We start from the raw sequence: 21,179 nt of genomic DNA, 5'->3' as shown, positions 1-21,179 counted from the left end.
GGAGGAAATTTTTAATTTTTTTCAATATTGAGTGGTTTGCGGAAGTAATCATGTCGTAGTTCATGCATATTGTATAAATTAATTATGTACATGTTTTTGGGATAATAAATGTATATCCTATTATCCAATTTTATCACAAAATGTTTAATAAATTCTCTGGCAAGACCCCTTCTAGTCTTCCCTAACTTATATGGTTTGGGTGATTCTAATGAGACTCCATGAACAAATCCAATAAACTTTTTCAATACCAAATCCTTTTTCTGAAAAACAAAATGAGTTCATCAGGGGCAATGTAACCTGGTGCCAATTAAGGCATCGGTGTTCATTTTTCTGGTGGTGTTCATGCATTTACAAAAATCAAATATGTGTATAAAGGTTTAATAATTTGTTAACTCTAAACTCTAGATCTTAAAATCTACGCAACTATGGAGAATGGAAACGTTTATATTTTCATGTATTATGTTTATTGAGAGTGCGAGAGAAAAGAGAATGGAAAAGAGAAATATTAATTTTTTTTGCCCTTGCATAACAAAGATATAGAAAGAGAAGACAATTGCGTACATGTTAATATTTCCCTTCATAAGATCATCAAGATAATTACATTTGCTTATCATATTACTACATTTACTATTCTGATGTTCAATACATTCGGAAAAGGTGAATCCATGGTTCATTATTTTGTCAGTATTAATCTAGTTATCTGGCTCTTTAACTCAAGCATTTACTCTTGGAAGAGAAAATCAGCACAAAAGTTGATCAGACAATATCGCTCTCAATTGATTCAACCGACTTGCTTTGAACAACTATCGTCACCTCTGCTGTTTGTTCAGGTTGAGCTGCATGTGTCTCCGAGGTGGTGGCTTCAGTAATCTTCTGGTTAGAACCACGGTATAAGAAGTATACAATTATTTGAGTGACTCCAGATGAAATTCCCACCACATTTGGAACCTGACCAACCCAAAACCACAATATGCATAAGGCTGATTGACATGTTATATGCTATTAATAATTAACAGTAAATCACAATTCACCACCCAAGGTTTGGAAAACTACAATTCCCACCTCTTCAATTCTTTATTTCCTTCAAAGTTTAATTTTGTTAATAGAAAAAGATCCTGAGAGTGGCAGAAAGATAAAATGATTATATTATTCCTAATTATTTTACTTCTATAAAACTATCGTATAACCTTGATTGTGGTTGTGAACAATCTAATCGAATTTTACGATTAAAATTACACCAATAAGGTGTGATCTTTATAAATCCAATCAAATTGCATCCAAGAAAGTATAAGCTGGTGTTTGAAATTGCATATTTCTCAATAAGTTCATGTTATCTATGTAATATTCTTAAACAAATGTCATATCGATAAAACACGAAAAAGATATTGGATTTGTCTATACTCTATTTGTGTATCCTATATTAGTTAGGGATGAAAAAATTTGATTAGTTAAATAGTTTGTAAGTTTCTTAAACTGTCAAGATACGTTTTGTGTTGTAAAACTCAAAAGTAAAACCATGATAGATATGTATAAAGTAGACAATATTTTGATAGTAGACAGAGTTATTAAATTAGAGATGTTACAAATAATATTAGAGCGGCTCCACGTGTCCTCTTAAATAATGGTGAGGTAAAGCACGAGATCAACAAAACAAGGGAGAGATATTAAGTCTATCTGTACTTTAGTTGTGTATCCCACATCAGTTAGTTAAGGGTGGGAGGATTTGAGTAGTTAAATAGCTTGTAAATTCTTTAAACTATCAATACGCATTTTGGGTTATAAAGACTATAAGCAAAATTATGATAGAGTGTATGTCCAAAGGGTCGAGCTATTGGACCATAGATGTTACAATGTATGTGACAATTTTTTTTTTTAATTTTGGAACAGGAAAAAATGTTTATGCCATTCAACCATTCATTTTTTTTTCTAACAAAATTGAGTTTTAGGTGGGTGTTTGTAGTTGTAAAACTCAGAAATAAAACTATGATAGATTATACGTTCAGAGTAGACAATGTCTTAATAATGGGCCGAACTATTGGATCAAAGATGTTATAATCTATATAACGATATTGTTTTTTTTTTTTAAATTTTGGAAAGGGAAAAAATGTTTATGCCATTCTACCATTCATTTTTTTTCTAATAAAGTTGATTTTTGGGTGGGTGTTTGTACTTTAAAAATTTTTGTCAGTGGGAACTGTAGTTTTGCTAAATCATGGGTGGGAAAATAACTTAATAATATATAGTCTTTTAGATCATCAATGGAAAATTGGTTACTTACCGCAATGAATATATCCTTGATAAAAAATCCATAGAAGAACCACATGGTGGCGCAGAGTGTAAGGGAAAATGACAGAGAAACTGGCATAAACTCCACACTTTTTGTTGTAATAACCTTTTTCTGCAACATCAACTTTAATTTAGGCATCCATGCATGAGGAAAGCTGAAGATCTTTATAAAATGACGCTCAAGGAAGATGAACTTACAATGATGCTTAAAGGAGCCACGAATTCTGCTAAGTTATAGGCGGCACATATCCACCCAACCGCAGCGATTCGCTTGTGCCCCGTTAGCAGAAAATGGGCGACTAGAATCACTGTACCATAGGCTCCAACATTCAACAATAGAATCAACGACAATGTAAATCTCTGCAAGTAAAATGTTCAGGTGTCAAAACCATGTATAATGTGGAAGATATTAAAATCTATTTAACTATAAGCTTAATGAATTATTAGGTAATTAAAGATGAACCTTCTCCTTCCTTGGCGCATATATGAGATAAACTATCAGGTAAGAGATTTCAATAGCACATCCCAAGCTGTTGATGCTGATAATCAGAAGGCCATTAGGCTTGAGATTGCCGTAGTACAATAATAAAGTTGCACTGCAAAGCGCAATTATGTAAGGCACAGAATGATACCCCCCCGATGATTTCTTCTTGTAGATATCACGAAATGTTGGGCTGAAAAAAGAAAGACGGGGAGATTGATGGATTCTTATTAGTTGGGCTGAGATTAATTAAGTGCATGTATACAATAAATTTGCTAGCTTTAATCAGTTCAAAGGACTTACATTGGCGACAAGAACGCCACGAACGATACAATGTTGCCTGTGAAAATTCAAAAAGAAATGAACAAGGATAATCAGTTGACAATAAGGGCAGCCCATGTGAAAGAGAAAGAAGCTAAGGCTTTGAGGTTCATACCTAAGAGGCCAAAAACGAAAGACAGTTCATGATTTGTCACGTGTATCATTGTTGAAGCAAAAGACGTTAATTTGGGAATTCTAAGCCTAGCTCTATCAATTAATAAGCTCTTTCTGTGGTGTCTCTTCTTTTTTATACACAGAATAGAGAGATCGAATTAATTGCAATGATAATTCTTTGCTACACCTTCACTTATATAAGCACAGAAGAGTGGGTTACCGTTTCAGAAGGTTAGCTAGTTTTGTTTCTCATTGCTTATTCTAGCATTGGCTTTGTAAAGAGGGAGATTAATCCTTGCATGGCTTTAAACTTGAAAGAAATAGCAACTTTTCATCTAGGTTTTAAGAAGAAACTAACCCGGTTGCCAAATCATCGGCTGTATAGAATGGTTTGTATTAAAAGAGGAAATTTGTGAAGTAAGAACAAGGGAAGATAAAAAGCAGTCGTCAATTAATTGTAATACATCCAATGCAGTGCTTTTTGAATGCGTGATATTATGCTAACCTTTCTCTAAAACGCCGTAATAAAGATACAATGTAACAAAACGTGACTGAATTGAGTAGTTTAGACTTGAGAAAGTGCCAATAGGGACAAGGCAATCATCCGAGTCACTTCAAACTTGCTAAAAAACCAGTTTTCCAGAGAGAAATACTAGAAATAGTTGACAATTAATTGTGATACAGACAATTAAGTACTTTTTTAATGCTTAATAGAAATGGGTGGCTGGGTGCCTGTTGGGCATTTGCTTGTTAGCTTGGCATCATTGTCCTGCCCTTGTCAATACATATATTTTGGTGTCAAAGTTACTCATGTGGCTATCAATGGTTGAACAATTACACAAGAAATTGGCCCAAAAAGTGGATACATTGAATCGAATGGCTTCAAGCCATCCCACCACAAACAAATATTTGCATGTGGGAATGGTAAGCGAAAAGCGTCGTTTGATCATGGGAGAAAATCAGCTGCTTAATCTGGCTAAGTGCCCTTTTATTGAGATAGGCAACAGAGAGGCCTAACCAAAACCTAATTTTTTGCCTAATGTTACATGCTAAATTCTTAACCCCGGAAATGTTCGCTCGAGAAGCTTTTTCTTATTTGAATTATCTCGAACAATCATGTTTAGTGATTAGTTACAGTAACCATGTCTAGATACATCTTCTATCAAGCCTATTGTATCTTGAGAAAGCAGATAAACTTCCATTTTGAAGTTGTGAACAGAACCCTATAGAACAGTAAATTTTCTTAATATCAACTAAATAATCATATTGTGCTTTGATTGGTACCTATAAGGAAAAACAATCTTTTCGTTTCCAATCAAGATCATATTTTTAATATAATTATTAAATTTTAGTTCAATTAGAATACAAATAAATATTGAGAATCGTTTTTGGATATACAAGAAAAATGCTCACTTTCTTTGTCTAAGGATCTTTATTAAAAAATTATATCCTCTTAAGATATCTTTTGTCACAATATCAATTAATAAGACATGGTGGATATAAGCTTTTTGACTATTAAATTAAACTATGTTAAAAAAAATTTCTCTTATAATATTGAATATCAAGATTCAGTAGTAAATTTTTAATATTGTTATTATAATTTATCTTGTATAAAATTTTAAATTACATACAGTAATTGGTAATGAGAAATTTTATCAACACCTAATATTATATTTGTCAATTGTATTAACTATATTACATGAAGTTGCTTGCAAAGGATCACAAAAATAATTAGATTATGATCTTGATCTAAGCAATGTCAAATACTTTAATATGAGTTGGTCATGCTTTCATTGGACTATAGTCTAAGTATTGGGGCAGTAGTAACCTTCAACATTATAATTAATATCCATCTATCCAAACTATTAACTCTCCCTTGTATCTGAAATAGAAGGTCATTCAAGAAGATTAATCCAAAACCAAAATTACTAGGGATTGTCTTTAATATTTGATATACTAGACAAGCACATGGATTTTAGGTTATACTATAAATAAAATTTATTACTAGATCATCAAATGACACAACTGATTTTTTATCTAAATAAGTAGAGGTTATATTAGTAAAAAATAACGTTATTATTATAAAAATGAATTGAAAATAGAGATAAGAACGTTGGAAGTGGGTTTAAAATTCAAATCAATATCAAAGTTAGTTAATGAAAGTGAAAGTAATGGTAAAATAAAATGAGAAAACTATATTATAATATAAATTTAATATTTAAAGATTTTAACTTAGGTTGATTTGAGATGTGAAAGATGAAATAATGGAGATAAAATAGAAATTTAACTTGGTAACACTATAATAAAATTTCTTAATGTAATTTAATTTTAAGTAAGAAAAATATTATTTAAATTTAATATCACCAAGCGCCAAAAGGTTTTTTAGGCCAAACCTTCAAAAGGACCACCTGGGCTGCAGCCCTTCAAAGAAAGGTTACCACAGTCAGTGGTGTAACTGGAGTTCCTGTTCAGTTAGGGCGCGTTTAAACCTTCTTCAATAAAATTATGTAAGGTGTATATATTTTAAATATATAAATAGATATATATTTAATATATACCATTACGTTATTAAATAGTTTTAAAATAAAAATAAAATAATATTTAATTACATAATAATATATATAAATATATATTTATTTATATATTCAAAATGAGTATATTTCAATTAAAAATAATAATATCATTTAATAAAAATAACATCATATATTTATGGTATTTTGTAAGTCTTATATTTACATATTATAAGTAGTTAAATTCACTTCCTGTTAATTATTACAACGATTGCATGGTGGGAAAACAACATCAATGGAGATGAGATTAAGACACTGATGTTACTGGGCCTGTAAAATCATGTAAACTAATTGTTAACAAATGAATCAAAGTTGAAGCTGTATTGTAATTCATGAATATTCCTCATTGTTGGATAAAAATGGCAAAAACCAAGGAAATATCAGGATGTCCTGCATTTCATATGGCAGTGGTGTGGAACAAATGGACTTCTCCATTTCTTTGATATTTAGAATTTAATCAACCATTTGGGCTGATACCTTAGTTTCTTTTATCTATTTACACAGGCAGTAAGCCTACTTCTTTAGATTTCCAACCTATCAATTCCATTGTCATCTCCATTCCCGGCTCTGAACTCCCCTCTAGAGATCATATTCATGAATGTCTTTGTAGCTTGGCCAACAGCATGGGAGGTCTTCTTTGCAGCCCCGGCTACAACAGGTTGCAAAGAGATGATAGGCAGACTTGCTCTTTCTTGAATCATTGCTGGATTTGGATTACATAGACATGTCGACAAAAATCAGTGATGGTAAAGGTAAGTAAAGCAGAGTTAATAATAGTAGTTACAGAGGGAAAAAGCAATCAACACCACTTTATACTCACAGATTGTTTGTTGGCGAGCAAGTGTACCAATCTGTCGGACTCCAGCTTCTGCTGCCTGCACAGCTTGGGCTGATTTGTTGACCCCATCAGCAATTTCTTGGCTAAATAGCAATTCCCGAAAACAACATTTTTAGTATTTCAAATCAGAATAAGATGATACAATTCTTATTAACAGGATTATATGCATATATGAATACGTTAAGATCTCCTGTTTATATGCATTATTTTTATTAGGTTTACGGAAAGACTCCACACAGTACTTGATAAGACATAGATTGCCAGAACAGAACAATAAACAATTTATTAAGGATCTTAATTTTCACCTTAAGTCACTCAGTTCCAGGGTGAGATCACTGATTTCCATGCCTGAAAGCCTAATTGCAGCCATTGTACTGGGAAGGTCCTCACGAGCAGTATCTGCTAGCTTTGCAAGAGATGTTGCTGCTCTCCCCATTGCCTACAAGCCAGATCATGAAACAGATAAATAAAACCAAACTAAAATAAAGTAAATTTAGGAATGATAAAGTCGTCTACAAAAAGGACATGGTAGAAAGAAGCCTATAATACTTTCAGATCACTAGCATCATGGAGAATCAGATAAGGTAGCTTGCTTCCAGGGGTTTAATGATACTTTGTGATTTCTATGTCTCATTTGAATATCAAACTACTTGTAGATTTAATAAGATGGCCATCATACAAGTTATAAATTCCACTTGAATCAAGAAAGTACCACTGCTATGCATAATTCTCTAAGTAATTAACTGGTGAGCTCAGTACAACAGGCAATAGAACATTCTCAAATAATTATATGCTTCAAGAGTCTCATGATACTCCAAAAACTCATGATCACATTCTAACTGTCAGTTATTTCATATCAGAAGCAGTGACTATGGCTTTTAGATTTTTTATACTCTCCAGTGGCTCCCATTAACAGCAATCAGACACTCTGATAGGGCAGAAGGTGTCTGGAAACTTATCTTTATCTAAGGAAATAATTTTGTCTCACAATCAAGCTGAAATAAAGATGTTGAAGCTTATATTGGCAGAGAAAATCTTGAAATTCCAAGTTAGGTAAGAAGAACAAAAATCCATCAAAACATTGAATATCATACAATATTGTTAAAACATGATCACTGTGGAAGGAAAAATCAAGAACCATTCAATGCTGAATTCAATAACTTACAAGGAGAGTGGGAACAGCAGCAATAACGAGGCTTGTGAAAGCAACAGACGTCTGCATGTAATAGAAGTAAGCTTGTATTCATGAGTGAACAAACTCATAAAGCCAGAGGGCGAAAAGAAACATAGGACTTTTTTTTTTTCCAGTTGGAATTCAAACCTGACAGCATTATAGAAAGAATTTCAAAAAAATTATCAAACTTTTTATTCACATGACAAAGTTTCCTCATAATTAACCCTTATATTTGTCTCTAATCCACAAACTTCAAACACTTAGATTTCCATATAATTTATTGGTCCAAACTTTCTTGGAAGATCTCTGATTGTCAGTTATGGTCAATATCAACCCTATCATGTAATTCGTTTATTCAAAAATCCAACAAAAACTACACAAATTACAAACGCTTCTCAAAATTTTATAAATCCCACAATTACTAAAAGATTTTTAATATTGCATAATAAAAGCTCATATTCCCATTTACATAACACAATTTGCATAGAAATCTAACAGTAAACATCATTAGACCACTGCATGGATAAAAGTTGAAAACGCATGAACCAAATAATTCAATTTCAAAGACCTTAAGCTCTCAATCACAATAAAACCTATAAACCATATTCAGAACCTAGTACAAATTTAAATTTTGTTCCATGCCCAGCCCACCAATACCACTGTCTTGTTCAAATTCCCATGACGCTTCATGTGACGAACAATACAATTAGAGAACTCAAAAACTCTAAGCTCCTAATCAAAGCAGATGCAAAAAATTAATAAAATATAATCATCCATAACTTTCTATTTACAAAACACCATTATATACCCACTCAGTAGCATAATCTACTTAGAAATTACATACAACTCATATAAGTTCACATGAAGAAAGAACACTCATCAAACAATCTAAACCATTTTAAGGCTCCTAATCACAACAATATAACTACAAAACCCTAAATACACTCACCACCCAATAACATAACCAACTTGAATTTCAGAGGAAACCCATACAAATACCACGAAATAAAAAAAATACCCATAATATTATTCATTAATTATAAGCTCCCAACCGCAAGGAAATCCAGAAAAGCATACCGTGCAAGCAATAAAAGCCAGCAAAAAGAAAGCTTGATCACTCAAGCTTAGTTTAGCGGGCCGAAGATACGAGGGAACAGTGGGACTTGCAACTTGTACATTGAATTCAGTTTGCAAATCCTCTTCAGGGACTGAACTTTCTGGTACGGGGTTTGATGTTGGTTGTTCATTGAAGGAGTGTGGTGTAGATGGAGTTGTTGAAGAGCATATTGGGGGCAAAAGACAGTGTTTTCTTATTAAGTGGGAGGTCAAAGGGAGGAATTTGCGCAGCGAAATTGAAGATTTTGGAATTAAAATAGGGTTCTTTGAAGAGACTGAAAGAAATGGAGTGAAGGAATGAGAAGAGTTTGGTGTTATGAGATTTGGCATCATTGTGAAATTTGGAGAGAAGAGATTAGTTCAGTGAACTCAGAAAATTAATTAAGTGTTTCCGTTTGCCGTTCAAAGATGGTTTAAATTTATATTTTTTTTTTACAATTTTTTAAAAATAATTTTTGGCATATTTTTTATTTACCTTTTTATCATTCTAATTGAAATTTTCATTGAGGTTGGATTGGACTTCGAATCGAATAAACTCTGCTCAAACTGAAAATTAAACTCATTTTCATTAATAAGCTAAATTCAAATCAATTTATATATTTCAAATCTAACTGAATTGAATACAAAATTAAATCGTTTTATTATCAATTGACTTGCTTCACGAACACCAAATTTATAATTAAAAAACGTTTAATTTAAATAATATTATATTATTAAAATAGATAGATTACTTAAAATATTATTAGATATAAATTATTATTATATTTGATAAATTTTAATAGATATAAATAATTATTATATTTAATTAAAAGTAATAAAAATATATAAATAAATTATTTTACGTAAATAATTTTGAATATAATTATTTTTAAATATTTTTATATTAATTAAAAATAAATTTATTTTTATTTCACTAAATTAATAAATAATAATATAATTATAATAAAATCAAGATTAGTTTGGTAATTTTTTAATATTTAAAGTAAAAATGATAATTAGATTATTACTTATATTATCTGTCACATCAGTATTGATAATAGAAAATTACCGTAATATTTTATTATTGATAAACTAAACAAGGTAATAAAAGATATATTACTAAGATATCCTTTAAATCCTAAAATCAAACAGCACTCTTTACAATGGGAAGAAAACAGACGGAGGACAAAATGATAAACATTCTATAGGGTGAGCTACACAAGAAAACCACTCAAAATTTCCTACTTCAACTTTCCAGCACGACCTTAAATCTTTGCCATAATATTCTTCCACAAAATCAGGTCCAAAAACAAACATCAATACAAATGGAGAAGGCACCGGCAGCAATAGCATCGTATTTTTTATGTCAAAAACTGATCACAGCACAAGAAATTGTCCCAGATCAATCTTATGGTGTCTTGGAACATGTCATAGATCGAACCATATTCCAGCTTGTCTTCCTGAAATTGTGTGAAAGAAAAAGTACATATGAGAAAAGCACAGGATTAAGACTACATTATTAAAGTATGCATTGGTCGATTTCCAGGAAAACTAAAAAATTACTTTCAATTTAGTCTATGATCATCAATATCTTGTCTAAAAGCAACATCAAATAATTGACGCGATTAATGAAACAATAATATCAAGAAGGCAGCACATTCATTGAGCAAAATATAGGATCGCTTTAAGGCACAAGCACAAAAGGCAAAACATGCAACTTGCCCTGCTCTTTACATTGATGGTATCATAAGCTAATTCACCTGAAAACTCAATTTTGTAATCTAGTTCTCCAATGTTAGGCAGCTGGGTAAACATTCTTTGATACTGATATGGATATCATAATAAGGCATATATTGGCTCTCATTATTGTAAAATATGATTTAACAGACTTAGCCATCTGTATAAACACTAGAAGAGTAATGATAAGAGTATATCTATAAAGCATGAGGCTGTGAGCACAGTCAAAACTGCAAAATTTAACTTTGATAGTAGATCTCTCAGCTCTGCAGAAAGATGAGCTTCGGATAAAATAAATAAAGGATGCACTAGGAACATGGAAAACAGCTTCTAACAATGGCTCCCAAGTCCAAGATACATTAGACATAAATTAGGGTAGGCCATCAGTACATAATGAAAATATGATAAACACACTACTTTACCTGCATTTCTGATACTAGTCTCTTCAATTGCAGGGTAATCTCCATTGTAGCTTCCCCAGTTCCACTCTTGAAATCAGATCGATCAGCGTATCTAACCTTGAGCCTTAGTGATGGACTTTTATATGATTTAACTTTTGTATGCCAAACCCCAATGACACGGTATCTATTCCCATAATAGCCCAATCCCATTGGCCATCTCAATCCACCTTTCACCTCTGGATCTAAAACTGCTGAATTAATCAGATTTCTAATACTATGCACTTCTTCATCCTGGAAAAAAAAGCACACAATTAGTTTGACTGAAAAATTGATTCTCAAGGATAATTGTATGCAGCTAGAGACTAACAAAACAAGATCTAACTGCACAAGCTTTACCATTACATAAGTCTACAAGAAGGAAATTAAAATTGATTAGGATGATTAAATTTCTTCATTTTTTCACTTGCATGATCTCTGTAGTTATTATTCTATTTCAATCCTCAGTGAAGCAAGCCAAGGTGAGCTAATAAGATTGTCTAATGATTGTCTAATGATGATGTTTTAACTTGGCAAATAACCTTCATCAGAAAAACAAGGCTAAAGAATAAAATTTTTTTCCTAGTTTTAACTTGTCTAATGATTGTCTAATGATGATGAAACACTTCAAAGTTGCTTCATCATATTTCAAAAGTGAGAAATTCCTACTTCAGAATTGACAAGTTAAAACAAGTTATAAGAAAAAGAAAAATGAAAGAAAAGCTCAATGTTAGATGGGTGCATTTAAAGCATCTTAATGAATATGCAAGGTTCCACAAACTTACAGAGAGAGCAGTTAAGATCCTCTTAGTGCTGAGCATCAACCTTAGGTCTAGATCCTTTTCAAGGCATGATACATCCACAACTAAGTGACGAACTTGGTTTAGTTCAACCTACAGGAAAATTTATTGTATCAAACAACAGCTTCCATATATATCAATAGGAAGCAGCATGAGTGAATAGAAAGTCAAATCAGTTCAAAGGCAATTTGAAAAATTAGCAAATCAATCTAGTGCAAGCTCAGTTCAATCATTATTAGTATTATCAACATCATAACAACAGTCATTACAGTCAAAGAGTACGGTTTCTTGGTCTTGTTCAGATTAATAAAACCGTAAAAGTCCTAGTTCATTTATTTATTTAGCTCCCCAACTGTAAGTGTAGAACGAACTTTAATCATGAGGTTGTATAATATCTTCAACTTTAAAACATATTGAAGCTGTTTTCATGGTAGGCCAAATCCCAAAATCATGGTATGGTATCATATCTTAAATTAAATCTAGTATCCATATATAACAGTTTGTAGGTAGCTAAAAACTTACCTTATACATTTCAAGCATTTTATCTTCATTTATAATGCATTTGCAAGAAATGGTCGAGTCTGGACGTCTTATGTCAGACAGCTGGACAAGAAAAAAAAAAAAGCTTCAAATCCGTACCTAATTAATTAAGCACCAAAAATTTGACCATGCTGTTATGTTTAGCAAAGTACCTTGAGATGGTATATATCCTTCTCCTCTTCAAAATCAACTCCAATCTTAGGCACAACGACATTCATAATATTTTCCATGTATGTATTAGGAACATTTGTGTGAAACAATCTCTTCAATTGTTTCAAAGTGGCTTCAGAAACTCGATCTCCTCTTATATTTTCTAAGTTCATTGAATTGCTCCTGCATGAAGAATTCTTATAATATAGTTATTGCTTAGCCAAATAACAAATAAAAGCTTAATCACATATGTTTGCTTCACATTACCAAACTAACAGGAGATTAGAATATGTGGGAAAGAGTAAATATATTTAGTACGATAGTATTATAATTATATGGTAAGCAACATTCCTAAACTGTAATCTAGCAAAGTGGATCACATACCCATTATAAAGAATTTTCCCAAATCTAGCTACCAACATTGGCTTTACTTCCTCATACTTTTGGCACTTCATTTCGTTCCTCACAAACTTGAAAGAACTCAGTAAATCTGGCCATACAGTCTCAGCCAAAAATTCCCACGGGCGTTTCAGCGCATTCCCTCTCCTTTCATCATTTTCTGCCAACCAAAGCCAAAAACGTCAATACTACCCAAGTACCAAGTTGAACACCTTTCCATAATTCAAGAACAACAATAACATACCAAGACAATACCAAAAAAGAAGACCACTAACCTTTACCCAGTTGAGTATTCACTAAAACTAAGGGCTTTTCTCCTGTTTTCCTCTCAATGGGTTCAACCGAAACAGGTTCAAGGTGCAGAGAAGAAGGAAACTGGTTGTTTCTATCCAAACCAACAGCACACCACACAGTAATGGCATTGTCTCCATACATAATCAGTCCACTCCTGTCCACTTTTGGTTTATAAGGTCTCACGTTCAAATACTTATTGAACCGAGGACTGAACAGCTCAGGAATTGGCGATGGCCTCCTCGAACTCATCAAATGTTGCAAGTCCGCATATGTCTTGAATTGAGGAAGAAGCCCCTCTGCAGGAGTTACAAATGGCCTCTCCAAAGCCATTGAATGTCGCTTCTGTGGTGGAATATAAGCCATCAGAGCAACAGCAAGTATGCACAACCTTAATGCCTGACCAAAAAGAAAAATTAATTTCAACAAAATCTGGCGGAAAGCAATCACATTTCTTCAGATAAACAAATACCCAATTCCTGACATAAACCTATGAAACAATAGAATAACTTAGTTTGATTTAGTAAACAAACATTTCCAAACTCAAAACCTGTAAACATTATGTATGAATAGTATTCAACATAACCATAAGGAGAGAGCTGTGGATACCTGGAGAAGAGAAATGGAGGAGCGTTTTTGTCATGTTTTGAAGAGGATGATGGCGAGAATTAAATAGAGGAAGTTATGGAAGAGAAAAAGTAACCCGTGTTTTAGAAGTTGTAAAAAGTGGGGATTTTGGATCAGAGAAGGGATGTAAGAATCATTTGACAAGATTCCAACCCCTTTCATTCGAAGGCGATGATCAGAGAAGGGAAGTAAGAATCATTTGACAAGATTCCAACCCCTTTGATTCGAAGGCGATGATAAAAGAGAGACTACACACAAAAACGGCGAAGAAAACAGACTTTTTATCCTTCTATGCTTTCAAAACGACACGTGTATTACCCTGCCAGTATACTTTCTGCGTCATAATCCAGGGATGCATTTAGAAAGCGTCTGGTTAGAATGTATTAAAAATTAGCTTTGATTGTTTATTTTTTAATATTTATGTTACTTTATTTAATTTATAAATAATAAAATATTTTAATAATATTTTATTATTAATAATAATATAATAGGTTATATAAAAAGTTACTATTTCTACCTTAGATATTAAAATATTATTAAGATAATATTTATTTTATTATAACTATATTTATATTTGTTAATTTTTTGGATAAAAATAATTTTATTTTTAATTAATATACAAATAACATTAAAAAATATTTTAAAATAATTATACTCAAAGATATTTAAATAAATAATATATTAGTATTATTTTATTATCTCTAGTCAAACACAATAATTATTTTTATCTATCCATTTTATCAAATTTTATCAAATATAGTAATAATTTATACTCAATAATCTTTAAGATAATATTATAATTTTAGTAATAAAACATTCTACAAACCAAACGTCCCTCTAATGTGAGAATCATAAATTTGAAGTTTTTTTTTTAAAAAAAATGTTATACACATAAAAATAAATTATGTATGTACTTATTACAATGTTTTTAAAATTAGGTCAGATCATTTAGTTAGATTGATTAAATCGTAAATCACTTTATACTTCGATCTGGTTTTACAATTTCATTCGATCTATATATAAATATTGGTTTATTTAAAATATGATCAAACTCAATAACTCAATTAAATCGAAAAAATTATTTAAAATCAATAATTTGTAATTAATTTTTTTATTTATCTATGTAATTGAATGTCAATTATCTAATTAACATATTTTAAATTATATTCAATATGTTTAACATATTTTATATTTAAAAAATATGATAAATATTTAATATTATTTAATAAATATATAATAATTTGATAATCAATTAAATTAATTAATTATCTAATTGAATTTATCATATCATAAATAAGTGAGATAATCAATTTAATGATCGATTTGGTTTTAGAAACGCTGATTTATGGTTAATATATGTAATATTTATTTTAATCTTACATAAAATTGGCATGTTTAATATATTTAGATTTTAGAAATATCAATGATTCAATCTTTAAATTCATCAACCATTTTATTAATACATTATCCCCATTAAATTTAAACAAAATAAACTATTTTTTAGAAAAATAGGAGTCAAGGTCACATTTTGAAATCAACTAGAATTTACACTATAAAAATATCGAACATATTCAAAATCATAAAATAACAGTAGTATGTATTATATTATATAATATGTATCATATTATATAATACATCTATTGTTTTATATTAATTTAATATACTTAATTATATATATCATTTTCTATCAATATGAGATTATATCGTCGGATATATAGTGTGCATCATTGGCTACCCATAACTATGCATTATAGTAACCCTAGCAAGATCAACTGTCCAGGTTGATATCTACATTATCTAGGTTGTTTACATAGGCTAGGTGGAAGTAGAAAGCATAAAGCATCTAATATTTGGCACGGCCATCCTCATTGATCAAGCAATCTTCATCTCTTTTAACCTTTACTCGATGTATCTTTTTTGGTACCAATTTTTCCTAATATTTCTGTCCACCCACTTCTTCGATAGAATCAGTTGTCAAGAAGTGCTCACAACACAGGAAATGTTCCCATATCATCTCTAAGCTGTCCTTAAACATATAATAGATTGAATAGCTTTCCTGCTTTTGAGCCTGCAAATTGAAAATAACAAATCATAATAATGGAAACATGTTTGATCTTCATAATAATAGTTAAAAATGTAAATATACACTCATTGCACAAAATTCATATTTGAAGGATCATTGTGGTGTTGATTTTCTGATCTCTGTTCTTCTGAGCTAAGCAACCAGTTGAAAGGCTACTATATACTTGAATCGGTATCATTAAAATGGGTCATTTTTCTCTCAATGGTATAAACAGGTTTAAGAAGAGTCATTTGTCTAGAGTAAACAGGTAAGTGAAGGATATATCTATGATAATATTTGGACAATCTAGATAGAGACTTACCAGTAATTCTGAAATTATGCCCTTAAATTTCAGAGAAACCTCCCTTGTTGCTTCCTCAGTTGCAGTGTCAAACATATATCGATGAGCACTTCTTACCTCGAGCATCAACGATGTGGTTTCATAAACTTCAGATATTGTGTGCCAAATTGCAACAACCCTGTATCTACTACTCTGAGAAAACGCTGTCTGGGGCCATCTGAATCCACCCTTCTTCTCCGGATCCACAACTGCTGAATTAATCAGATTGCTAATCCTCTCCATTACATTATCCTGAACAAATGCATACAATTAGTTTGAACATATAACTCATTCTCGAGGTAATTTGTATCCATCTAGAAGCTCTAAGATATGGGAAATTCTTAGTTTGAACAAATGCTTAGATAATAGTTATACCCTTATTGCAGTCTTCTTTAGATTGAGGCTCTTTCAAATTACATAGTGCCAACTTACTTATAGAAAAGTCCATTTAGTAAATGTATTATAATTTTTTTCTTTTTTTGAGAATAATTATTAGTTATCAATCATGTCTAATATTCAAGGACAGTGTTGTCTTTATTGGTGCTATTATTATTATTATTATTATTATTAATTAAATGGAAAAGGTGCTAGTCAGAAATGATCAGACAAAAGGAAAACAGAAATGAATAAACAATAGTGAGGTGATCTAAATTGATCAAATTGAGGCATTTTAATAAGCATGGTTGCAGATAACTTACAGTCAATGCTGTTAACATCCTCTTGCCACTAAGCATCAACCTTAAATCAACATCCTTATCAAGGCATGATATATTTACGACCATGTGACGAATTCGGTTAATTAGTTTGATCTACAGGAAGAAATGCTTATAATTTAAATTCAAATTCCATCTATATCAGCACACAAATATTTGATTGAAGAAAAAGTTAGAAGCAGAGAGCTTGCCTTATAGAGCTCAAGTTTTTTATCATTGTTTAAAGTACATTTGCATGATATAATTGAATCTTCTTGTGTGCTGTCATATAACTGCAAACAGAAAAAGGTTATTACCTCAGCATCTGACTAAATCAAAAGTACAAAAAGCTTGATCATATTGAGCTCAGAAAAGGTGATTACCCTGACTTGGTATATATCCTTCTTCTCTATAAAATCAAGTCCAAGTTTTGGCACAGCTTCCCTTACAAGTTTTTCAGTGTATGATGTAGGAACATTTGCGTGAAAAAATTTAGTGAATTTTCCCAGAGTGGTCTCAGAAGACTGAGCTTTTCTGAATTTGTCGAACCACCTTACAGCACTCCTGAATCAAGAAGATTAACATACTAATTACAACTTGGTCCACTTGTAACTACAACTGTTATTGGCAGATGCTTGCTTTACATTGTGAAAACTACTATTACATGTAATGAAAGAGCAAACATATTTATACAGTTAGATATGGATGAGCAAATGGGAACTCTTTTGTCTCAAACAAATGTTATATAAACTGTCAATCAAGACATAATCAGGCAACACATGGATTATTTTGCCTACAACAACAGGCCGGGAATGCGCCCATTCAGATTCAATACCAAATTCTTGGTTGGACTAGTCGAACCATGCAGAATTATTAATTTTTTATATTCCAGATATGAACTGCTGAAGACTAAGCAACTGTTTCCATTTTGATTATCAGATTATTGGATTTTAAAGAAGTACAACTAGCACTTAGAGAGTGATTTCTCCTCCCCTTGGCTTTCAACAGATTGCTAAGAATCAAGAAATATGCCCAAACCATTTTGCGGCGACTATAACAGGAATTTTTGAAGGAAAAAAAACAGTTAGCTATTCATAGAAAACTGGTTAACATACCCATGAAAAATATTTTTGCCAAATCTCGCAACCAAGTTTGGATGGACTTCCTCCAGGTCTTGACACTTCATTTTCTTCCTGATATTTTCTAAACAAGACAGTAAATCTGGCCATACCTTCTCTGCAACATATTCCCACGGCCTTCTGCATACACTTCCTCCCTCTTCATCCGTATCTAACAACCAAAAAGATAAAAAAATTAATAAATAAAACAACCAGTTAAATGAATACAAGATTTTAAGAGTAATAACAAAAGGGCAGACCACTAACCTTTAGCCACACGACTGTTCACCAAAACTAAGGAGGGATTTTGTCCAGTTTTCTGGCTGGGTTCCAAAGAAATCCTCTTAAGACATACAGAAGAAGGAAACTGATCATCATCTTCCAAACCTGTAGCCAGCCATCTGAAAACTGCGCCTTCTGGGTATACAATATTCTTAGTACTTTGTACTTCATGTCTTGGCGATCCCAACATATAAAGTGCATTGTTTGGAGCCGGTGATGGTCTCTCTGAATCATCCGAATGCCTATTGTACCGAGGAACAAATTGCCCTCGACTGGAGGAGGGCCTTTTTAATTCAATTGAAAGTCTATTGAACCGAAAATGAAGATTCCTTTGAGCTGGGGATGACCTCTTCCAATGGTCCGAATGCCTCTTGTACCAAGGAACAAATTGCCCTCGACTGGTGGAGGGCCTTTTTGATTCAATTGAAAGTCTATTGAACCGAGAATCAAGATGCCTTTGAGTTGGGGATGACCTCTCCCAATGCCTCGAATGCCTATTGTACCGAGGAACAAATTGCCTTCGACTGGAGGAGGGCCTTTTCAATTCAATTGAAAGTCCATTGAACCGAGAATCAAGATGCCATTGAGCTGGGGATGACCTCTCCCAATGCTTCGAATGCCTATTGTACTCAGGAACAAATTGCCCTTTACTGGAGGAGGGCCTTTTTAATTCAAGTGAAAGTCTATTGAACCGAGAATCAAGAGGCCTTTGAGTTGGGGATGACCTCTCCCAATGCTTCGAATGCCTACTGTACCGAGGAACAAATTGCCCTCGCCTTTTTAATTCAATTGAAATTCTATTGAACCGAGAATCAAGATGCCTCTGAGCTGGGGATGGCCTCTCCCAATGCTTCGACTGTCGCTTGTCCATTACGACCCCAATTGAAACAAACACAGATTTTAAAGACTGGGCAGCTTGTTTTCTTCGGATTCAAGCTGATCTTTCCACTAAAGTATACACGTACCAAGAAGAGCGATAATGCTATCCTGCAAACTTCTTCTTCAAGTTAATAATTTGAAATGACTTTTTGCTTTTCCTTTCCCTGTTCTTTGTGGGTCATGGATTTGTGGAAAATAAAGTTTCAATCAGATTTTGTAAATTTGACAATAAAAAAACGTAGAAACTTTCTTAATTTAAAACATATTGTAGGATACCACCTGAAAATTCTTGACCCGCTTCAACTAAGCAGTCATCACAATTAGTCGACTGTAACTGGTAAATGAAATTCAACTGGTGCAGTCAACGAGAATGTTCACCATAAGAACATCAAACATACTTAAAATTATACAATAACATGATAATCCAACCGTTTATACTTGAAATAGTATTGATATTTACAGAATCTATTTCAAGGGTAATTATGTTTGAAACAAATCTTTTCTTTGTAAAATATATCTAAAAGAAGAAAAGAAATTCAATGCCAATTCCCCATTGTTGGTGATGAATTGTTCAAACTAGCCAATGGATGAATCCCAATTGTCCCCATATAACGGAGAATGTTCATATATTTTGGGACACATAACGGAGAATGTTCATCCCAATTGTCCCCATATAACGGATGAATCCCAATTGTCATAAATTTGATTTGGGTAATTTAAGTTGGAATAACTTAGATGGAATCCAAGTATAGTAACCAAAAAAAATATGTATTAAATAGTATTATACTAAGGGAAAGTAAAATAATTGCCCCAAAGATTAAGGGCTAAAATGAAATTACCCCTAAATCTTAACATTAAACGAAAATGCCCCAAAATTGCGAAGAGACGAAAATGCCCCTCCACTCAAAATCGTCCATAACCACGCGCACAACAGCCAAACACACAAAACTGAAAATTTTGAACACACGATTTCGCGCACTCGGCAACTCCGATTTCATCCGGCGATTTTTTCGACGTTTCCGGCAATGACGATGGACAAAAAGGCTAGTAAAACAACCCTTGTCATCTCTTTATGCATTTCATTTCACGATTTCAGCGACTTGATGCGAAATTTGGGTGTTTTGCGTTAGGGTTTACGGTTTGAAATTTTTGAAGAAAATGCTTGATTGCTTGCTGATTTTGATGAATTATGTTAGGGCTTTTATGTTAGATTAGGTGTATAGTTGATTATTGTTGAAATAGAGTTTGAAAAACGAAGTTTGGAAGGTGAAATGTGCCCACACGAATTCGGCAGTCACCACGCGAATGGTGTAGTGACCACACAAATTCATGTGGTCAGAATTCGTGTAGACAGGGAGGTGTTTTGAACTTTTCAAACTTCGTGGACTACACGAGATCGTGTGGTTGGGGGTGAAAATGCACGTTTTCATAATGTGGTGGGGCATAGTATAAATTGGAAAACTTTGTGGGCTAGCAAAATCACGGTCAACCCCCCGAATTCGTGCGGTTGACTCACGAATTCGCGCGGTTGATGGGCGAACTGGCTTGGTGGGGCAAATTGCGGTTTTCCAGAGTTATCCAACATGCGTTTCCTCTTTTTGGAATCAAGGGGTAGAATGCAATTCTATTAAATTTTAGGGCTTTTTTGATATTTTTCATATGGGATCAAATTGAAATTTAACCATCTTAAGGTTTCTTGACGTGTAGAATTCGAATTTGATATCAGTTTTTTTTTAATAAGGCCTCTATGTATAGAATTGAATAATTTATTCCCTAAAATTTATAAAAATTTAATATAATTGTAATTTAATTTTCATACAGGGAGCTGTACAAAAGAGAAAAAAAGACGAAAGCAGAGATGAACTGCAATTTCCTCTCGAAAAACACTTCAAGGCTCAAGTTATTACACGTGGATATAGAGATGTTGGAGCCGTGATAAAAAAATT

General features: G+C 32.4%; 4 protein-coding genes across 6 annotated transcripts; all 4 read right to left on the bottom strand.

The window, feature by feature from the left end:
• Positions 1-558: 558 nt before the first annotated feature.
• Positions 559-3,365, bottom strand: LOC123207577 (bidirectional sugar transporter SWEET9). Its single transcript, XM_044625061.1, has 6 exons — positions 3,204-3,365; positions 3,071-3,107; positions 2,750-2,960; positions 2,485-2,646; positions 2,279-2,398; positions 559-948 (listed from the first exon to the last, which is right to left on the bottom strand). The coding sequence occupies exons 1-6, from the start codon at positions 3,250-3,252 to the stop codon at positions 757-759; spliced, it is 771 nt and encodes a 256-aa protein (XP_044480996.1). The 5' UTR covers positions 3,253-3,365; the 3' UTR covers positions 559-756.
• A 2,701-nt stretch (positions 3,366-6,066) lies between these two features.
• Positions 6,067-9,288, bottom strand: LOC123204363. 2 transcript variants are annotated; one of them, XM_044620970.1, is made up of 5 exons: positions 8,862-9,288; positions 7,776-7,826; positions 6,916-7,049; positions 6,593-6,693; positions 6,067-6,475 (listed from the first exon to the last, which is right to left on the bottom strand). In XM_044620970.1, the coding sequence occupies exons 1-5, from the start codon at positions 9,231-9,233 to the stop codon at positions 6,294-6,296; spliced, it is 840 nt and encodes a 279-aa protein (XP_044476905.1). In that variant the 5' UTR covers positions 9,234-9,288; the 3' UTR covers positions 6,067-6,293. The 2 variants fall into 2 exon arrangements, with proteins under 2 accessions (XP_044476905.1, XP_044476911.1); XM_044620976.1 differs by having other exon boundaries at positions 7,776-7,931; positions 8,862-8,998.
• Positions 9,289-9,934: 646 nt separating this feature from the next.
• Positions 9,935-14,117, bottom strand: LOC123201709. Of its 2 annotated transcripts, none has more exons than XM_044617281.1 (8): positions 13,843-14,117; positions 13,218-13,723; positions 12,928-13,102; positions 12,546-12,726; positions 12,376-12,456; positions 11,839-11,946; positions 11,039-11,308; positions 9,935-10,339 (listed from the first exon to the last, which is right to left on the bottom strand). In XM_044617281.1, exons 2-8 carry the CDS (start codon positions 13,597-13,599, stop codon positions 10,241-10,243), a joined length of 1,296 nt encoding a protein of 431 aa, XP_044473216.1. In that variant the 5' UTR covers positions 13,600-13,723; positions 13,843-14,117; the 3' UTR covers positions 9,935-10,240. The 2 variants fall into 2 exon arrangements, with proteins under 2 accessions (XP_044473216.1, XP_044473212.1); XM_044617277.1 differs by having other exon boundaries at positions 13,218-13,632; positions 13,843-14,116.
• Positions 14,118-15,577: 1,460 nt separating this feature from the next.
• LOC123208378 lies at positions 15,578-19,465 on the bottom strand. Its single transcript, XM_044625851.1, has 7 exons — positions 18,340-19,465; positions 18,070-18,244; positions 17,338-17,518; positions 17,167-17,247; positions 16,961-17,071; positions 16,245-16,514; positions 15,578-15,928 (listed from the first exon to the last, which is right to left on the bottom strand). The coding sequence occupies exons 1-7, from the start codon at positions 19,223-19,225 to the stop codon at positions 15,794-15,796; spliced, it is 1,839 nt and encodes a 612-aa protein (XP_044481786.1). The 5' UTR covers positions 19,226-19,465; the 3' UTR covers positions 15,578-15,793.
• Between the last annotated feature and the right edge of the window lie 1,714 nt (positions 19,466-21,179).

This window comes from Mangifera indica, chromosome 2 (assembly GCF_011075055.1).
Source record: "Mangifera indica cultivar Alphonso chromosome 2, CATAS_Mindica_2.1, whole genome shotgun sequence".
NCBI lineage: Eukaryota > Viridiplantae > Streptophyta > Magnoliopsida > Sapindales > Anacardiaceae > Mangifera > Mangifera indica.
This window is presented reverse-complemented; position numbering and strand designations above follow the sequence as displayed.